This window comes from Nicotiana attenuata, unplaced genomic scaffold (assembly GCF_001879085.1).
Source record: "Nicotiana attenuata strain UT unplaced genomic scaffold, NIATTr2, whole genome shotgun sequence".
In the NCBI taxonomy this organism is placed as follows: domain Eukaryota; kingdom Viridiplantae; phylum Streptophyta; class Magnoliopsida; order Solanales; family Solanaceae; genus Nicotiana; species Nicotiana attenuata.
Window position 1 is genome coordinate 79,449 of NW_017670476.1, and position 17,473 is coordinate 96,921.

The 17,473-nt window shown below is 35.7% G+C and overlaps 3 protein-coding genes across 4 annotated transcripts; 2 read left to right on the plus strand and 1 right to left on the minus strand.

Annotated features, from left to right (window-relative positions):
- Positions 1–3,483: 3,483 nt before the first annotated feature.
- On the plus strand, positions 3,484–5,772 carry LOC109239989 (methyltransferase-like protein 13). The gene has a single exon (XM_019406605.1). It carries the CDS (start codon positions 4,104–4,106, stop codon positions 5,601–5,603), a length of 1,500 nt encoding a protein of 499 aa, XP_019262150.1. The 5' UTR covers positions 3,484–4,103; the 3' UTR covers positions 5,604–5,772.
- Positions 5,773–7,227: 1,455 nt separating this feature from the next.
- On the plus strand, positions 7,228–9,093 carry LOC109239990 (protein LURP-one-related 5-like). 2 transcript variants are annotated; one of them, XM_019406606.1, is made up of 3 exons: positions 7,228–7,452; positions 7,663–7,928; positions 8,528–9,093. In XM_019406606.1, the coding sequence occupies exons 1-3, from the start codon at positions 7,350–7,352 to the stop codon at positions 8,984–8,986; spliced, it is 828 nt and encodes a 275-aa protein (XP_019262151.1). In that variant the 5' UTR covers positions 7,228–7,349; the 3' UTR covers positions 8,987–9,093. The 2 variants fall into 2 exon arrangements, with proteins under 2 accessions (XP_019262151.1, XP_019262152.1); XM_019406607.1 differs by having other exon boundaries at positions 7,239–7,452; positions 7,672–7,928.
- A 1,281-nt stretch (positions 9,094–10,374) lies between these two features.
- On the minus strand, positions 10,375–11,130 carry LOC109239991. The gene has a single exon (XM_019406608.1). It carries the CDS (start codon positions 11,023–11,025, stop codon positions 10,558–10,560), a length of 468 nt encoding a protein of 155 aa, XP_019262153.1. The 5' UTR covers positions 11,026–11,130; the 3' UTR covers positions 10,375–10,557.
- Between the last annotated feature and the right edge of the window lie 6,343 nt (positions 11,131–17,473).

Genomic DNA, 17,473 nt, shown 5'->3' on the forward strand with positions numbered 1-17,473 from the left:
TATCCATAATAGGCCGCCATACCTCAACCGTCCCTTCGAGGGCCGCAATGCGGTCCCCATGATTCACCATGGTCAGAAATGGTGGTATGTCAATACGTTCCCTCGTCCGATGTCGAGCCTAGGCTCTGATACCAACTGTTACGCGGCGCCTTCCTGAGATTCCTTGGAAGGGCGACGTAAGGCTAGGCAACTGATGTCAGTGCAGTTGCTGTCCGCCAACTGAGGTCCCCTCCGTACGCTAGACGAGATTGTCAGTGCCGTACGGGAAAACCAATGTCAAGAGCAATTGAGAGAACAGAAATGAGAATTCAGAATGAAAGAAAGCTTGATTGCATTAATGAAAGCTATTACAGAAAAGCAACGCGGTGTCGAGGGGGAGAGACACCAGTACAGAGAATTGCTTGCTTGCTAGAAAGTTTTGATTGCTTGATCCCCCCTAATAGTACTTAAAAAAAATAATCCAAAGTTACAGGAGTAGACTTGATTAAGCTAGAGAAACATAATGGAAGTACATGAAATAAAACTACTCTATATTTACAATGAAAATGACTTAGTCTTCTATAAGGCAGCAGCAGGTCCGTTGTCAGCAGCAGTGTCTTTGGCATCACGGTCTGCGCGCGCGGCGCTGTTGGCTTCTGCCTGCGGCTTGGCGCTCGCGAGGGATATCGGTGGGGCGACAGAGGCACTTGCGCGCTTGTCACTTGGCGCGGCCAAGACCACGGGGTCGTCCGTGGCGCTAGGCATTGGGAGGTTCACTAGGACGCCACGGGGCGTGCCCAAGGGGTCATGGGGCATGGCTGGAAAGCCGCCCATGACAGTAATCTTGCAATTGGTTCTTCGGCTTACACGTAATAGAACATTACTATAATCAGGGCTAGTGAACATTACTATAATCTTTCGATCAACCACTCATATATGATCAGTAGACCTATGTAGTTAAAAACGGACTTCAATAGATGTGAGAGCTCACACGTCGCTGACAAATTTCCACTTCTCAATGCCTAAAGTATCCATACCTGCATAAGGGAATATGAGAATTTCAGCAGTAAATGATAACATAGCAAAGGTGTGCATGAATAATATTTGCGGGGAGTACATTAGAGAAGCATTGATTATGGATAAAAGTTTCAGTAACGTGTCATACTTGGTAATCAGAAGACATTAATTATTTTTCCCAAATTCATCCTCATTCCAGATTCAGTCAAATACCATTCTTAGTTAATGACATTGAATAATTTTCGCGCCAAAACTTTAGGACAACTAAAAAAGATCAGAGGCAGTACTATTCTGGAAATTCAACTGGAACACGACTCAATGCAATTAACAATTTTCACAACAATCAAGAATAAAAGTATGTGATTTCTCAAAATCCCAAATATTCTTACCAGCAAATAGACGTTTTTTTAATCAGATGTGTAAAACTAAATGATAAACCAAAGAAATTGTAAGAGAAGAGAAAAAAAAGTGAACTTTCTTTCTTTCATCAAGAGAGTAGTCTTTGAATAGATGAACCTCTTCTCCTTAACTTCTTTTAGGATCTTAAAATAACCTCTCAAAATGGGAATAAAATCATCATAATTATACTCAAAACTCTGAGACAATCTCCTCCTTTCTCCATTCAAAGCCTTAAGCTTTACAAAAAGTGGATCCTCATTATTTGTTGTAATCTCCTCGCAATCATCTGGTAAACATTGAAGGTACGGAATACATCCTCACATTTTGAAGTTAAAGATAGCAATGCTTTCCCATGATCGAATGCTAGTATTCAGTTCAGTTGCTGTGTAAAATAAACGCGGATGCTTAATTTGACAGTAATACCTAAAAAATCCAATTTCAAATTAAAAAGTAGCAGCAAATATAGATGCATTCTAACATATAAAAAATATCATTAAGTGCCAAATTTATCTTGTTGTAACGCATCAAAATTTATTGTTCAGATGAATTTCAAGGGTTGAAAAATTAATAAAAAACCTTCGATAATACATCAAGGATTTTTAGCAACAAAGTCCTATGCGGAGCGAAGAACAGGAATGAAAAATTGATAATAAGGTTTACTGTAGAAGAAAAAAATAACCAGTAATCAAACTGAAGAACTTCGTTCTAATGCCTGTGCCATTTTTAGCACCAACTTTATGAGAAGTGTAGGAATCCAATACATGGACAATATAATCCAAATTTTAATTATAACACAGTGATGGAGTTACCCTTTTTTTACAAGGATAAATTACGCTATTACTGCCAGGAAGGAACTTGTCCAACATTCAAAAATAAGAAAACGGCAGAAATAAGAGGAAAGAGCATCAAATGTCCCTAAGTTTGGAAGTTCATTGTTATTCCTAAACAATGATCTTGTTTTAAGTCCTTCAAGTTATGCTTGTTTGACATCATCACTCCTTGTATTGATTTTAGGCCACTTATCCTACCAAAAGTAAAACTTTCAGCTTATATTATGTTATATATTAAAGGTGTCAACGAAAAGATTGTCCCAAAATCTATATAAAGTAAAAGAAAAGAAGCATTGGTGAAGATCTACCGACCTTTTGTTTTTTGTCTTAGAACATATTTTTCCAAAACATCTTGATTCAGATAGTGGAAGGAACGTTAATTTGACCACAAATTGAAATAAGCGAAAGCCAAATATGTAAACTTCTAGGAACTTAGACTTCAAAGATAGGATTAATATATCAACTTGTTCGAACAAAGATTAGCGCGTTAAATTTATGAGCTATTGGGTAACAATTTCGTAGCACAGAGTTCATATGTCACGGTATTCATTCAATAAAGAAAATTACTAATCACTGGGTCTTCTTCTTCTTCATATTAGTATGAAGTTTGTTTCCGCAATAGAACAATCTAAATAAATATCCTTTTACCAGCGGCTAACAGTATATGTCAGAAATTAAAATGATTCAGCGAGAAACAGGAAAATATAGAGGCACAATCAACAGTCTAACTAAGCGGAAGAAACCAAAAAGACTAAGTAAAAAGAAGAATCAGAATCATTGTTGAAATTGGGGACTAAAAAAGTACAGTACATGGCAAGAACATGCATAAGAAATCTTATAGAAAATCTCATTGAAGAATTTTGTCAAACACCTAGCGAACAAAATTTATTAACATGTTACACTTTCTCTACACGAATCCCCTCGCTACTCAGAGAAAAACACAAATACCTAGCATATAATCGAGGACTGAAAAAAATCAATAAAAGAAGCACCGATGGATAAATCCTACACTTATATAACAAAAAGCAGATGCATTCTCACCCTTAAAATGGGGGAGAAAGTAAAAACTCTGTAGACGACTTACGAAGAAAATAAAGTAGAGGATAAATGGCAGCATAAGTAAAATAAAGCAAATAAGGCACCAATTGTGATTAGTAACTGAAAAAGGCACAGAGAAACACAAGAAAATAATTTGAGTTAATTCAGGAAAATCAGGTAAGATCAGATATGTAATTTCTATTGATATTTTTTTCAATACCTTGGATGAAATTCACAGGTGGATCTCAGTAACTTGGAGGAATACATTTATTTGGTAGTTGATGCTACTGCCATGTCTGGAATGAGGCTGCAAACGGAAGCTTATAGATCTGGTTTCAATCAGTGTTGCTGTTGTCGTAACCCTTTATACCTTGAGGATTTTTTCTAGACTACTTAAATGACTAAGCTTTTAGATCCTCTCGCTTACAGCTTCTGAAGACCCGGTAGGAAATAAGGACGGAGAGGAGGAGTGAGAGCAGAGGTATGAGACAAGATGTTCACAATGGAGCGTTTCAGAAATCAAACGGTGACCACGTGTTGTCAAAGTTGGGCTCTACGTGTTGAGCTGTAGTACCAAGTTACAATCTTATCCTTGGGCCAGGCAGACATGTTGACCATGACCTGCCTGCTTATCCTCACTTATAGTATAGGAATAGAAATAGATTATCGAGCCAGCCCAGTTAAAATAGTCAAAGAAAGCGACTAACGACACAATTTTTAGTATTTTAAAATATGGACGGCGTCGTTTGGTGAAGAGGGGATTAGTCAGATAAACGAAATTAACAACCATTTTAAAAAGGCTTAGCAGCAGACGTGGATGGCTGAGATTAATTCTAATCAATGGCTGAGATCTTTTGCTCTACAATATTTAAAACCCAAAGAATTCTGGTAAATTCCCATTTTCCTATTGCAGCCTTCGTCTTCCCTCCCATTTTCTCAAAAATGTCGCAACTGGATCCAACTATCTTCAAATCCATAGTCCCATCTCGCTACATTACCTTCACAATCCCAAACCCATTGCTTCATCTCAATCACTTCCATACTCAAGAACTCCGCATTTCAATTCTTGATTCACCTTTCCCTTCAAAACCGACTCAAATCGCAGCAATGTTAGTTCCAATTAACCGCGAATCAGACTGGATTTTTTCTACAGAACAAGGTCATCTTCAAATCCTCCTCACTTTCTGTTATCTCTCTCGCCTCATAATCATCGGAAATTCACCGAATTCCCCACACCCCACTTCGTATAATCCCAGAATGCACTCCAATTGTACCGCTGATTCATCTGTTGTTGAAGAAAAATTGTTACCTCTGTTGATTGAGTTGACACCCACATCGGCATTTCGTCGAACAGGTGATGGGATACCTGAAATTCCGTTCTTGAGCTATGAAGATGGGGTGATTCGGAGTTTGGTATTGGAAAGATGTGTTGGACAATGTGTTGGGGAAATGCTGGTAGAAGATGTGGAGTTGGAATTGGAAAATGGGGATATAGAGTTTAGGAGGAGATTGAGGTTCAAGAGAATGCCGAATTTGGTTCAAACTCAGATAAGAATCCGTCCCAAGAAAGTGGATTTTGTTGATATGGAAGGCGTTGAATTTGAGGTAGTTGATGATGGGGTTCTTGTTCATCCTTATTTGACTCCAATGGCGGCGGGTCTTTCAGTAATCGCTTCATATTTGGACGCGCAAATTGAAAAAGGAATAAAGCCAAAAGCCTTGTGTTTGGGTGTTGGAGGAGGAGCACTTCTTGGTTTTTTGAGTTCCCAATTAGGTTTTCTAGTCTTGGGTGTTGAGATTGATCATGTTATTTTGGAGGTTGCAAGGAGATATTTCGGGTTGGTACATGGTGACTTGGTCCATGTGTGTGTTGGAGATGCTATAGAAATGATTGAGAAATTCGCGACTCAAGTAGAAAATGGTGGTTTTAGTGGTGGTTGTGATTTCGCTGGGAAGGATTGTTTGGATAAAATTCATGGTAAATTTGATGTGATCATGGTTGATTTAGACTCGAGCAATGCTAGTATGGGTACGAGTGCTCCTCCTTTAGAGTTCTTGCAAAAGTCAGTGTTGTTGGCCGCGAGGACATTGCTTAGCAAAGATGGTGTTGTTATCATAAATGTGATTCCTTCAGACCAGTCGTCTTACAAGTCAGTCATTGTTGAATTTCAACAAGTTTTTGCTGGGCTGTATGAGATAGATGTTGGGAATGGAGAGAACTTTGTTCTTATTGCCTCTACCTCAGAAACTGGACATGTTTCCTGTCATCATCAAAGTAAATTTCTAAAAAAGTTGAAACAAGTAGCAGGATCTTATGTTGACTCTATAAGAATGATCTGAAGGATTCTTGGTAGCTAAGCTCTTACAGATAACTCAGTGAAAGTGTGCAGAAAGGATGAGTCATAGGATAAAGATGAGTCTAATATTTTTTGCCGATATAGGGATCAAATCGTATATAGTTCATTTGTTGGTATCTTGGACAATTACAAGCATGATTCTTGATTTTCAATTGGTTGTTTTTGCATTAATTGTTACTTCCCTAATCTTTGAATTTTGGAGGCAACAGTTAACAAATCCTCCTTATAAGTAGAGAAAGCCGCCCACAGCTCTCTATTTGCCGTTTTCTTAAGAGTTGTTGATGGTTTTGAAACAATTAATATCATATAAAATCTCATATAGACAATAGTGTTTGGTTGCTTCGTTGGCATAAGCAAAAGTAATCAAGCTTTTGGTTGGCAGTATTAAATACTACTTCCATCAAGTTATGTGAAAATTTATCTACTCCATTATTTATAAGGATAACATGTGAAATAAGATTACGTTAAACTATTTAAAGATAAAAATGTCCTTTTAAAGTAAGTAATTCGTGTATAACAATCCTTCATTAATAATAAGTGCATAACAATTCTTTCATTGCTATTTATTGCATAAAACAATCATTGCATTATAATCTCCGCATAATTAGTATGCGAACCAACCAAAAAAACCCTTCGTATTTCTCCCTAACATAGTAAAATCCAAATTGGAGTTGGTACAATATGAAAGCAGGACCCTAGCCTTCAGGGTGGTTGTTGGCTCATTGGTTAATTTATTAGGTAAAGAAAGCTCTTTTCATTCTTTCCTCCTCCAACGTGCATATGGGCGTATTTAATGGCGAAAATAGAAATTTTTCTAAGAGCTTTCAAGATTTAGTATCAGTGGCGTATTCAAAATTTTAAAGTCATGAGTGCCCAACGATAAAAATATCAAAAGAAGAGGAAAAATGAATTTAGTGATGGGTGCTCATTCAATACTTATTTAAATTTTTTAATAATTACCTATGTAAATTTATTAAGTTTGGCCAAAGACAATGGGTACTTAAGCATCCATAACACTCCTTGTGGATCCGCCGCTATTTAATATATATGTATAAAAGGTAATACTATTTGATTTATACACGGTAAAATTTTCGGGGATATGTGTTCAACTGCCTACCCTTCAGCATATTGAAATATGATTTTTTTTATTTTTTGTTCTTCGACTGAAATATACATGACTCTTCCAGTGGGCTACTCCTGATTAATAGCAACTAGTTGTTCATAAGATCTTTACCTGTATATTTTTATTTTATGTAACGAGGAATGTAAGTGGACACAGGTAATCCGCCCCTACGTGACATACTGATCCTGATGTGTAACATGTTAATAACCACTAATTAATACTACCCTCCATTAACAATTGCTAATTGTTACTTAAACAAAAAGACAATATAGAGAAGCAAACATGATATGTTGAAAGAAAAGTCTCTCTTTCCACATATATACAATATTAATATTGTACCATTTCCATTAATTAATAGATAATTATTTAATTAATCTTTTTCGTAGTACTAAGTTTGAAACCCATTCAAGGAAGACGGAGGCGACAAAGGCTCGTCATCTTCCACTATGCATATTGATCAAAACCATATAGAGAGATTAATTAATCATATTAAACAATAATTATCCGAATATAGTCTCCAAGATTTTTATTGGTTCTAACGTTATTAAGAGGAAGGGAAAGGGAGCAATTAACCATCATCTAATTAAATTTATCTCATTGGAATACATGTCTAAGATTCATCCATCAGCAGATCATCATAGAAAGCGAAGCAAACCTAGTGTCTCCGACGATCATGAACGGAGGCAGAGTCAAAATTTGAAGCTTATAGGTTCGATATTTAAGTCCTCTTAAATTATCGAATTAATTTTTTGTACATACTAAATGAATGTCTTTGAATCAAAATCACTGGTTCTAGTACTCTAACTCTGCCACTGATCATGAAATAATTATTGAATCAAAATTGTTCTGCCAAACCCGCTTCCTACACTCTAACTCTGCCCATGATCATGAAATATCTATTCATGTGTTCTTTCTCCAGCTCCTGCAGGTCGCTTAATAAGTAGGCTGCCGCCGCCGGCTGCCTGCGCGGCGTCTATCTTCACAGTGTGGAAGAGATCGAGTATGAGTTTCCAAGGGACAGATGGATTCACGGTGTTTGATAAACTAGGCCAATTAGTTTTCCGGGTAGACAACTACACCAGAAGAAAGAATCGTTCCATTGCTGCTGGCAAAGGAAGATCTGGTGGTGGTGGACTTGTACTCATGGACGCACATGGTAAAACTCTCTTAACATTGAGACCTCAGGTATTAATTACATGTACATATGCTTTAATTTTTTATATCGTCACCGACTGGGCTTCTTAGATTTAAGGTAATTCTGTGTATCTACTCCAATGATACTATATATTATTTCGTACCATTATGGAAGAAGATTCGGGCATGATATGTACCTTTTCATAAATGAAAAGGTCCATTTACAGGGCAGAGCGTAAAGGCCTTTAAAAGAATTCTATGGGATCATATGGATGCTTGTCCCTATTTTGACTCTAGCATTAGAAATCACAATAGGTGAATTGATTTTGACCATTTTTTTCATATCCATAAACCGTAATAGTGTGAAACGAAAGCCCGACTCCAAGCTGTTCAAGAATAGCGACATTGAGTTTCTCGACCTTTTGACGTAGAATTAGTCAGTTCTTCAATTATATCATTATTTCTTCATTCTTTGCTAATCATCATTCTTTGACCGGCCTTTGTGTCATGACATGTCATCTTTCAATCACTTCAATATATATAAACTCAATTTTCCCAATACAATTAGTCAGTTCTTCGATCATATCAATATTTCTTCTATTAACTAATTACGAATTACATAATCATACTTAATCTCAAAAAATTTACAGATGAGGAGCATGCAATTACAATACGAATGGAATGCATATAGCGGAGGAGAAAAAGAAGATGATGATAGATCCACTCCAAACAACTCTCCTCCTTTGTTTGTAATGAGAAAACCTCCATTATCACTGCTTATGATGACGCGAACAACCGCGACTAACTCATGCCAGGCTCAAGTCTTTACTGCTGCTGGAGAGAATGAGAATGTCCGTCGTCCCGATTACAGGGTAGAGGGTTCATTCCGTAGGCGAAATTGCAACATCACCAATTCTACTGGTCATATTGTAGCCAATATATCAAGAAAAGTAGCCAACTCTACTACTACTCGCACTACCATTTTGATTAGCGATGAAGTTTTTAGCTTGGTGGTACAACCTGGCTTTGAACCTCACATTTTTATGGCTTTTGTTATTATCTTGGATCGCATGTATCCTAACTCATATGCTCCCCTTGTTTGTTCTTAATTAGTATTTGAAATTTCATCTCTAAAATTTCGAAGGGTTTTGTAAAGAAAAAGAATTTACTGTTAATGAGCTTCTTCCAATACAATGTAATTTTTGTGTTCGCTTTATTCTTGCCTCTAAAACTTATCTTGATTAGTGAATTTTGGGAAAAGCCTCTTAAGGATGGGTTACGTTAGTCAATCTGGTTTATTGACAAAACAGTTATACTCCCCCCTGTCCCAAATAATATGGCGGAGCTGAGGATTACGAAAGTCAAATTTCTTAATTTTAATCGTAAATTCAGACATAGAATTTTTAAGTTTTTTTAAACAAAATTTATATATTTAGAAACTACATAAAAAGTGCTATAAATCACAATAATTAATATTCAAAACATCTAAAAAGCATATGAAAAAATTACGGTCAAAGAAAAACTCGATTGACTCTCGAAATCCGCACTCCGCCACAAAAATTGGGGCGGAGGGAGTAGGATTTTTATATCTTTTTTTCACATGGAGGAGGGCAGGGGAAAAGAATGCCTACATTACTGATGGGATTTGAATATCCCATAGAATTTTTTCGTTGAAACGGGATGCTACAGAGTACATGATATACATCTATGGTGATGATGGTCTGAGAGAGTTTTCCTCTCCTGGAAAAAGTGACAGCATATTCTATCTATCTCGTGATGATAATTATAAATTTGTGATCAAGACCTTAAAGAAGCCTGAGCTCAAGGTTTGGGTAAAAAAGTTTACCTACTAAACTATTCTAGCTAGCATTTGGTCACATAGTATTTTAACATGTTCATATGACCACTGAACTTCATACTGAATTATATTCAGCAAGAGATAGGTCTATCTGTTGCATTTTGGAATAAGAAATGGAACTATTATCTCGAGTTGAGGTGATGTTTTAGCTTAAATATACCTAGTTTTCCCTCCTCCTTAGTTGTACAACCAATTCATTTTTACCTTAGGTGTACTACTATCAGATACTAAGGTGAAAGCATCAGAATGAATACATGCAGTCACTGCTCATAACCTGTTTGAACGGCAACTGTGCAACCCCAGTTCATGCAGTATTTTCACAAAATGCTGCACACACCCGTGCCCCATTGAATTTTTAATCTTAAGGGTTCCGGGCAAAACATATAGTACTAACTATTTTCAACATATATGCACATATATATCTAGAATTTTTGCCGAGGTTAATGGGCCAGAAGACCCCTCTGGTTCGCCTCTAGCAGCACTCAGGATTAGGCGCACGTCATGGTTTCGAAAACTATCACAACCTGGTATTTAAGAGAAGAGAGATAAAGGGACGAGCTCATTACCCACTGACCTAGGAGGTTTCTTATTTATATATTTTTTTAAAAACTTTGGAATATAAGGAGTAACAAACATGAATTCGTTTTCACACCATAACCAAGTAGAAGCGCAAGAAGATACAATGGAGTTCAATTTAATCATGATAGTCCAAGCTAAACAAAAGAAAATACTACTATTTCATATACTATCTTTACACTAAAAATTTAGTGCACAAAATGGGGATTACGTACCAAATAGCTAAATACTTGGACAAACCAGGGATCAAAGAAGGGTAATAAGGATAAAAATAAGAAGAGCAGCAATAAAAGAGTACTTAAGAGCAGCAAGCAGAATAGCTAATGCTATAACAAATAGCTGCCACAATATACTTACACTAGCCCATGTCAGCAGACCCGTTAATCCAACTGCCACAATATTATCCGGGTCCGGGTCCAATATCAGATCCACCCATCTCAAATTCAATCTGGGCCTTCCACCATTATTATTCTTATTACTCCCATTTTCCTTTACCTCTTTATCTGAACTAACGGTATCGTTATTCCCATTTTCTGCTGCACAAACAAGAATGGTTGTTCTTTTAGGGTAAGTTTTTGATGACTGAGATTTGAGGGATGAAAATGGAAATTTGAGGCTGTGAAGGGGGTAAATGCGAAAAGGGGATTTTGTAATTGATGGGGTTGGTAGAATTGAGGATGAATTTGAATACGAGGGTGATATTGATACTGCCATGACAATACAGCAGATTGGTTGAGGACCTTGTATTTGAGGTACAAGGGAATGGAGAGAAACCAACAAACGGTGTTTTTCTTCGTAAGCTAAAATTACGACTTCACCTCTTCAATTATTTCTTTATGTACTTTGGTCCTCATAACTTTCTACAATGTTGCTTCTAACAACAACAGCAACAATTTCACAAGTGGATATGGGGAAATGAGTTAAAAGCATGTGATAATCATAATTTTAACTTATTTACTTAATTATGTCTTCAACATGCCTTTCATGTGCAGGCTTGATTTTGATGAGTTAAGCACGTGAAAATTATTTTTCATATTGGATGGCGGTAGGACTTGAACCCAGGACCTCTGTCTGCTCTGATACCATATGATCATATTGTTAGCTTCAAGGTTTCACATATTAATTTTGATGATAACAAACCAACACAATTATTAATCAAAGAACATTTACTTGTGGTAATCTTATTTGTGTACAGGTTTATTAAAGAAAGAAGATGCTGGTAAAGATCCAAACAAGCATGGAAAGAGAATATCTTGTGAGAATATATCAAGGAAGATTATTTTCAGAGATTTAGTCTCCAAGCATCAAAGAAGAATAATATTTGAAAGTGAATTTCAAATATTGAATGGCTTACTACAATATCAGAAGAAGAATCTGCGGAAATTATGGATGGAAAGTTTTTCAACATCTTAAAAGGAAAGTTGCTAGAATCATAGAGAAGATCTACTATTTTGTGGAAGAAAATACTACATGGAAAAAATATTACAAGACCAAGGAAGAATATATATTCTATGGAAAGAAAATATATTATGGATGTAGTACAATCTATATTATGGAAAGTTTATTTTCCAAGATCAAGAAAGAAATATTTTTCAATATAATAGGAGAAGAATATATTTTCTATGGAAAGAAAATATCTATATTATGGAAGAATATTTTCCAAGATCAATATTTCCAATAGAAGTTCAAAGATGCTACTATTATATATGGGTATATATTCTTACTACATTTCCTCTTTGGTATGGAAAGAGAATAATGTATGAAATAAATTTGAGTTCCATATAAAGAATGACTATTGCTCTTATGAAAAATTCACGAATATTGAATCAAGACTATGGAAGGTTGAAGAACGATGCACATGGAGATGCAGCAGAAATTAATTATGAAATGCAAGATTTTCTAAAGAAGATCAACCAAGATATTGCATCCAAATAAAGAGAGAATATTCTACTACCATAAAAGGAAAAGAATCCTCTACATAAGGATTCTCATGCTGGTACTCAATGAAGATCTTATATATTCAAGAAAAGAAAGTGGAGACAATTAAGATCTGTCCAAATACAAGAAGTCAAACAAGGAATGAAAATCAATGTTGCAAATATGCCTATGGTATATCCATCGTCAAAGGAGTGCCAAGTCAACATACTATCCATATTCATACAAGTGCTGGAACTGCAAATTATGGAAACAAATAAAGGACCAACGGTCAAATTTCCTTAGGTTATGCAATAGCCAGAACAAGTTAAAAGGGCTATAAATATACAATCTCTATGAAGGAAGAATGTACGCAACCTTCTATACAATTGTCTACCCAACTACAAGTTCTTTATTCTATTCTTAACAAGCATTGTAATTCACTTTTAGATTTACTGTGTACACAAAAGAGAGAAGAGAGACAGAAAAATATTGGAGAGGCAGTGTGTCCGAGAGGTTGTGTCATTGTTCGTTTCTTTGGTGAGCGAGTGAAAACCAAAGGGTCGTTGTTGGTGAGCGAGTGAAAACCAACTCTTGTTCATTGTTGGTGAGCGAGTGAAAACCAACTCTTGTTTGTTGTTGGTGAGCGAGTGAAAACCAACCCTGTCAACATTGGTGGTGATCGCTGAAAACCACAAAGGTTGTACTCAATTCAATTTACTAAGAGCTCTAAAAGACAAAACTCTTGCAACCCAAGAGGACTGGATTAGGATACCACATTGGTTCTGAACCAGTATATAAATTCCTGGTGTCATTTACTTTATCGCTCTCATATTATATTTTGTTCCTTTACTGTTTATTGTGATTAACTCTTGTTTAAATCAAAAAGACTAACAGTTCTGTGCAAGCTGTCTCCGCATAAGTTGACTAGGTCTGAAGAGTAGTCAACTAGAAATTTAAAAAGGCTACAATTCACACCCTCCCCCCTTGTACTTTCAATTGGTATCAGAGCAGGTCTCACATCTTTATTTTTTGCTTAACAGCAAGTGAGAAAAGATCCATGGCAGGATATCAAATTATTGGAACTGTACTTCAAGAGGAATACTCAACAAGAAGGCCATCGTACTTCAATAGTCAGTACTATAGCCATTGGAAAGAAAGAATGAAGGTTTATGTTCAATCAATAGATTATCGAGCATGGCTAGTTATTCAGAATGGACCACGACTTATTCTGAACAATAGTGATGGAAAGAAGCTTGTAAAAAGGGCATCCATATTTGACTACACAAAAGAACAGTTGGATATTACGCAAACAAATGCTAGAGCAATCAACATGCTCTACGATTAGTGAAGAAGAATATAAGAGAATATCCACCTGTGAAACTGCTAAAGATATATGGTACAGATTGAAAAATATCCACGGGGACGCCAACAAAGTTAAGGAAATTGAATCCACTTCAACTCTTGAAGAATCCGAAAATGGTGAAGATCGAGAAGACCTGGCCGTGATACCCAGGACGAGAACAATGAAGAGTAGAAAGAAGCAGAATAGAAAATCTCAATCCATCTAGAATCATCAAAAGAATCGGAAGAATGAGGTTCAACAACAAGAGAACATATGCTGCTACAAATGTGGTAAACCTGGAAATTTGAAATTAAAATGCTCCGGCCTCAAGAATAAAAATCATAGAATCTCAACTTGGAGCAATGAGGATGATCAAGAAGAAATGACAAACATATGTCTCAAGAAAAGAGGAGAAACCGACGAGGTGTGCTTTAATATTATTCTGGATTGTGATCTCAAGAAAAAGAATGACAAATCTTGGAGCGACGAGGATTGTGATCATCCTGCAATTCATCACATTTATCGCAATACATAAATGTGATGAATTGCAGGATGACATTGAATTGGTTCTTAATGACCTTGAGAAAGTTCTAAATGAATATAATAAGTTGAGGAAGGAGAAGAAGAATTGGGAGATCCAACTTGAAGAATATAAAAAGTTGACAGATGAGAAGAAAGATTGGGAGATCCAACTTGAAGAATATAACAAGTTGAGAAATAAAAAGAAAGACTGGGATATTCAGCTTAAAGAATATCTGGTGGAGAACAACTTACTTCGACAAGAAAATTTTGAGCTTCGCAAATAAATAACCAGCTTGCACAAATCCCCCAGCCACTACTTTGATCGATCAAAGTCACTCCTTGGCTTAACAGCTATAAGTCGACTGAAAAGGGATCTACTGGTAAACATCCTACTTTGAACAAGTTGACTGAAGAAAGTTCCAGGTCAACTAATAAGGCAGCTACAGGTAAATACTCTTCTTCTCATATTACATGCCACTATTGTGGCAATTCTGGACATAAAGTATTTGCATGCAATTATGGCAAAAGTTATGTTAGATCAAAATATGTATGGAGACCTAACCAGTTAAATGAATCTCGAATTACACAATCTACTAACCATGAAGGACCCAAAAAGATTTGGGTACCAAAAATAAATTAATTTGTTTTACAGGAATTCTGAGTCCAACCATAAAAAGGGATAAATGACATTTGCATAATGGCTGGTCAAAGCACATGCTTAAAGGTGCTTCAAAGTTCATACATACGATACAAATGATGAAGGAAATATTACACGTGATGGTAAATCTTAAGTGATTGGTATCACTAAAGGTTATTAAAATTCCTTCAGATGCTTTATAAGGTGATATGTATCAAGTAACATTTTTTTTTGTTAAGTATAATATGATATGTACAACTACATATTGCTTGAGTTGACTAGCTGCAACATAATACCATTATGTTTGGTGTTAATCTTATCCTTGACTTAGAGATTTTGAATAGCTACGAATTTATCTTGCATGAACCATGCCATTTGTATAAGCATTAGGATAAGCAAGAATGCATGCATGCATTTCTTTCATGTAGTTGCGAACTTAAGATAATTTGTGAAGAGAATTACTTCTTATATCCATTCTCTTGGCGAATGTTTCAATACTTCATTCAAATCTGAGAAGGTTGTTTAACATTGATGCCTCGGTAACTTGTGCATGTGGAGATACTCGACTATTCCTAAGACTCAAAAGCTAGGAAGGTGCATATATATGTTTCTATTGATGATTATCCTTACTTTTGCATAGGTCATATTTTTTTTATATATAAGAAAATAACGCATTTGCATTGATCATCGATGTGTGTTTTAATAGTATTTGTTTGACATTTTATTGCAACAACCATGATCTTTCACATTTTTAGTTCGGTGCCTCAGTTGAAAGCAGATTTGAAAAGAAAGCATCATTTTTGCATAAATTGTCATCATTGACTTATATGTGCTTTAATATATTTTTTTTGGATATTATCTTGAATGAAATTCTACCAGAGCTATAGATATCTTATTTTCTTTTGTTGCAACTGTCTTGGTAAGACTATTGACATATTTCTTATTCATTACTACTTACGATTTTATGAAATTCAGAATATTAGTTGTAGAGAAATCTCAACATGCGCACTTTTCCTTACACTAATACTTTTCTAAGCAAATTGTGAATAAGGATGGAGAACTTGCAGTGGATAGCTTGCAATAAATTGCTAGTGACACATTTATACTAGTTGAAAACGGTTATGAGGAAGCATTAAATGATGAATGTTGGATTCTAGCAATGTAAGATTTGTTGAACGAAGCTGAAAGAATCAAAAGTATGGAAATCCAGTACCAAGCAAAGGAGCTACAATCATGGATATCTAAAGCCTGATAAGATTGGTAAGGTTGTGAAAATTATGTGTAAATTTGTAGCCCAAGGTTTCACAATAAGAAGGTTTGTTTCTTCCTAGAAAGTTTTGTTAGAACATCATTTTTCATGTGCATATTACAAAGTTTGTAAACTATTTTTGTATGAATGTTGAAATATTTTTTAAATAGTTCAAAAATTGCATAACATTATTCTCTAGCCTCTCTCTGGAACTGAAAGTTTTTCAAGTCACATTCTTGTGACTAAGACTAGTTATCATTTGAAACAAATTCATGTTTATCATCTGACGATTATTCTTTTCAAAGATGTATTTACAAGAGCATATTTTTTTGTAATACTAACCAAAATCATGTCAAGCATTTTAAAGCATCTGGAAGATGATCGATTTGGAAATGAGTATAATGGAGTATTTACCTTCATCTTCACATTTCAAATAATGCAAAGCAAGGAGAAAATTAGTAAGTCCAGCGATCAAATAAAGTACTAAGGTATGACCGATTCTCCATTGCATTTTTATGACAAATATTTTGGTATACCTGATCCCATATCCTTTTTTTCTTGGTGATATGAATATATGACCATTTCTTGATTCTTGTATGCATTAATATGTTGTAATCTTTCTAAGGGTCTTAAGTTTTTGTTCAAATTTTTCTTGAAAGTTTAACATTTGAGGAAATCAAAAGTTTCTTAATCTTTTTAAATCATCTAGCATTTTTCAAGTGACTATGTGCGATTACACCTTCTTATATGCTAATGATGTTTTAGAAAAATCAAGTATCCCGTGAGTTTTTTAATCTCTACTAAGCTTTCAATCATGTGAAATGATGTTCTTCTGTGGTCTACAATTTTTTTTTAGTCCACCTACAATTATAGTTCAATTATTTTTAGGTTTGGATTAATACCTTGGATATTTTGGTCGAACTAAAATTTTTCAACTGGCTTAAAATTTTGTTAGATTTTTCTTTCTGCTTACGGCTCTTAAAGGAAATTATTACTACTGTCGCGCCCCCTTTTTCCTCGCGGAGTCCGGGTTTCGACATTTTGGGGACAACTCCTTTCCTTTTGGGAATTGGGTATGAGATTTGAAGAGTCGACACCTAACGGATTAAGGCGCGTTAGGGCACCTGGAACAAATAACTCATGAACTAGTTGACATTACCAGAGATTGGGTAAGAGCTCGAAATTACCTTGAGGGGAAGGGGTTAGGCACCCCTCGAGGTCCACGACGGTGGGTCCCGGCCAAACTCAATTTAAGCGAATTAGTCTTACAAGCAGATAAACAAACAGATATTACTTTTAAACAAGGAGTAAATGGGTCCTAGGTTTTTTAGCCTATAGGATCACTTCTGTGCAATACTTGGTAATCGTCCCCAAGCTGGGGTGCTACACATAGCATTAGCGCACAAGTTATCATTTCCTTTTACTACCCAATTACCCTTCCGTTTTTGATTATTACCTAAGCATTCTAATAACATTCCGTACGTACCCTATGCAT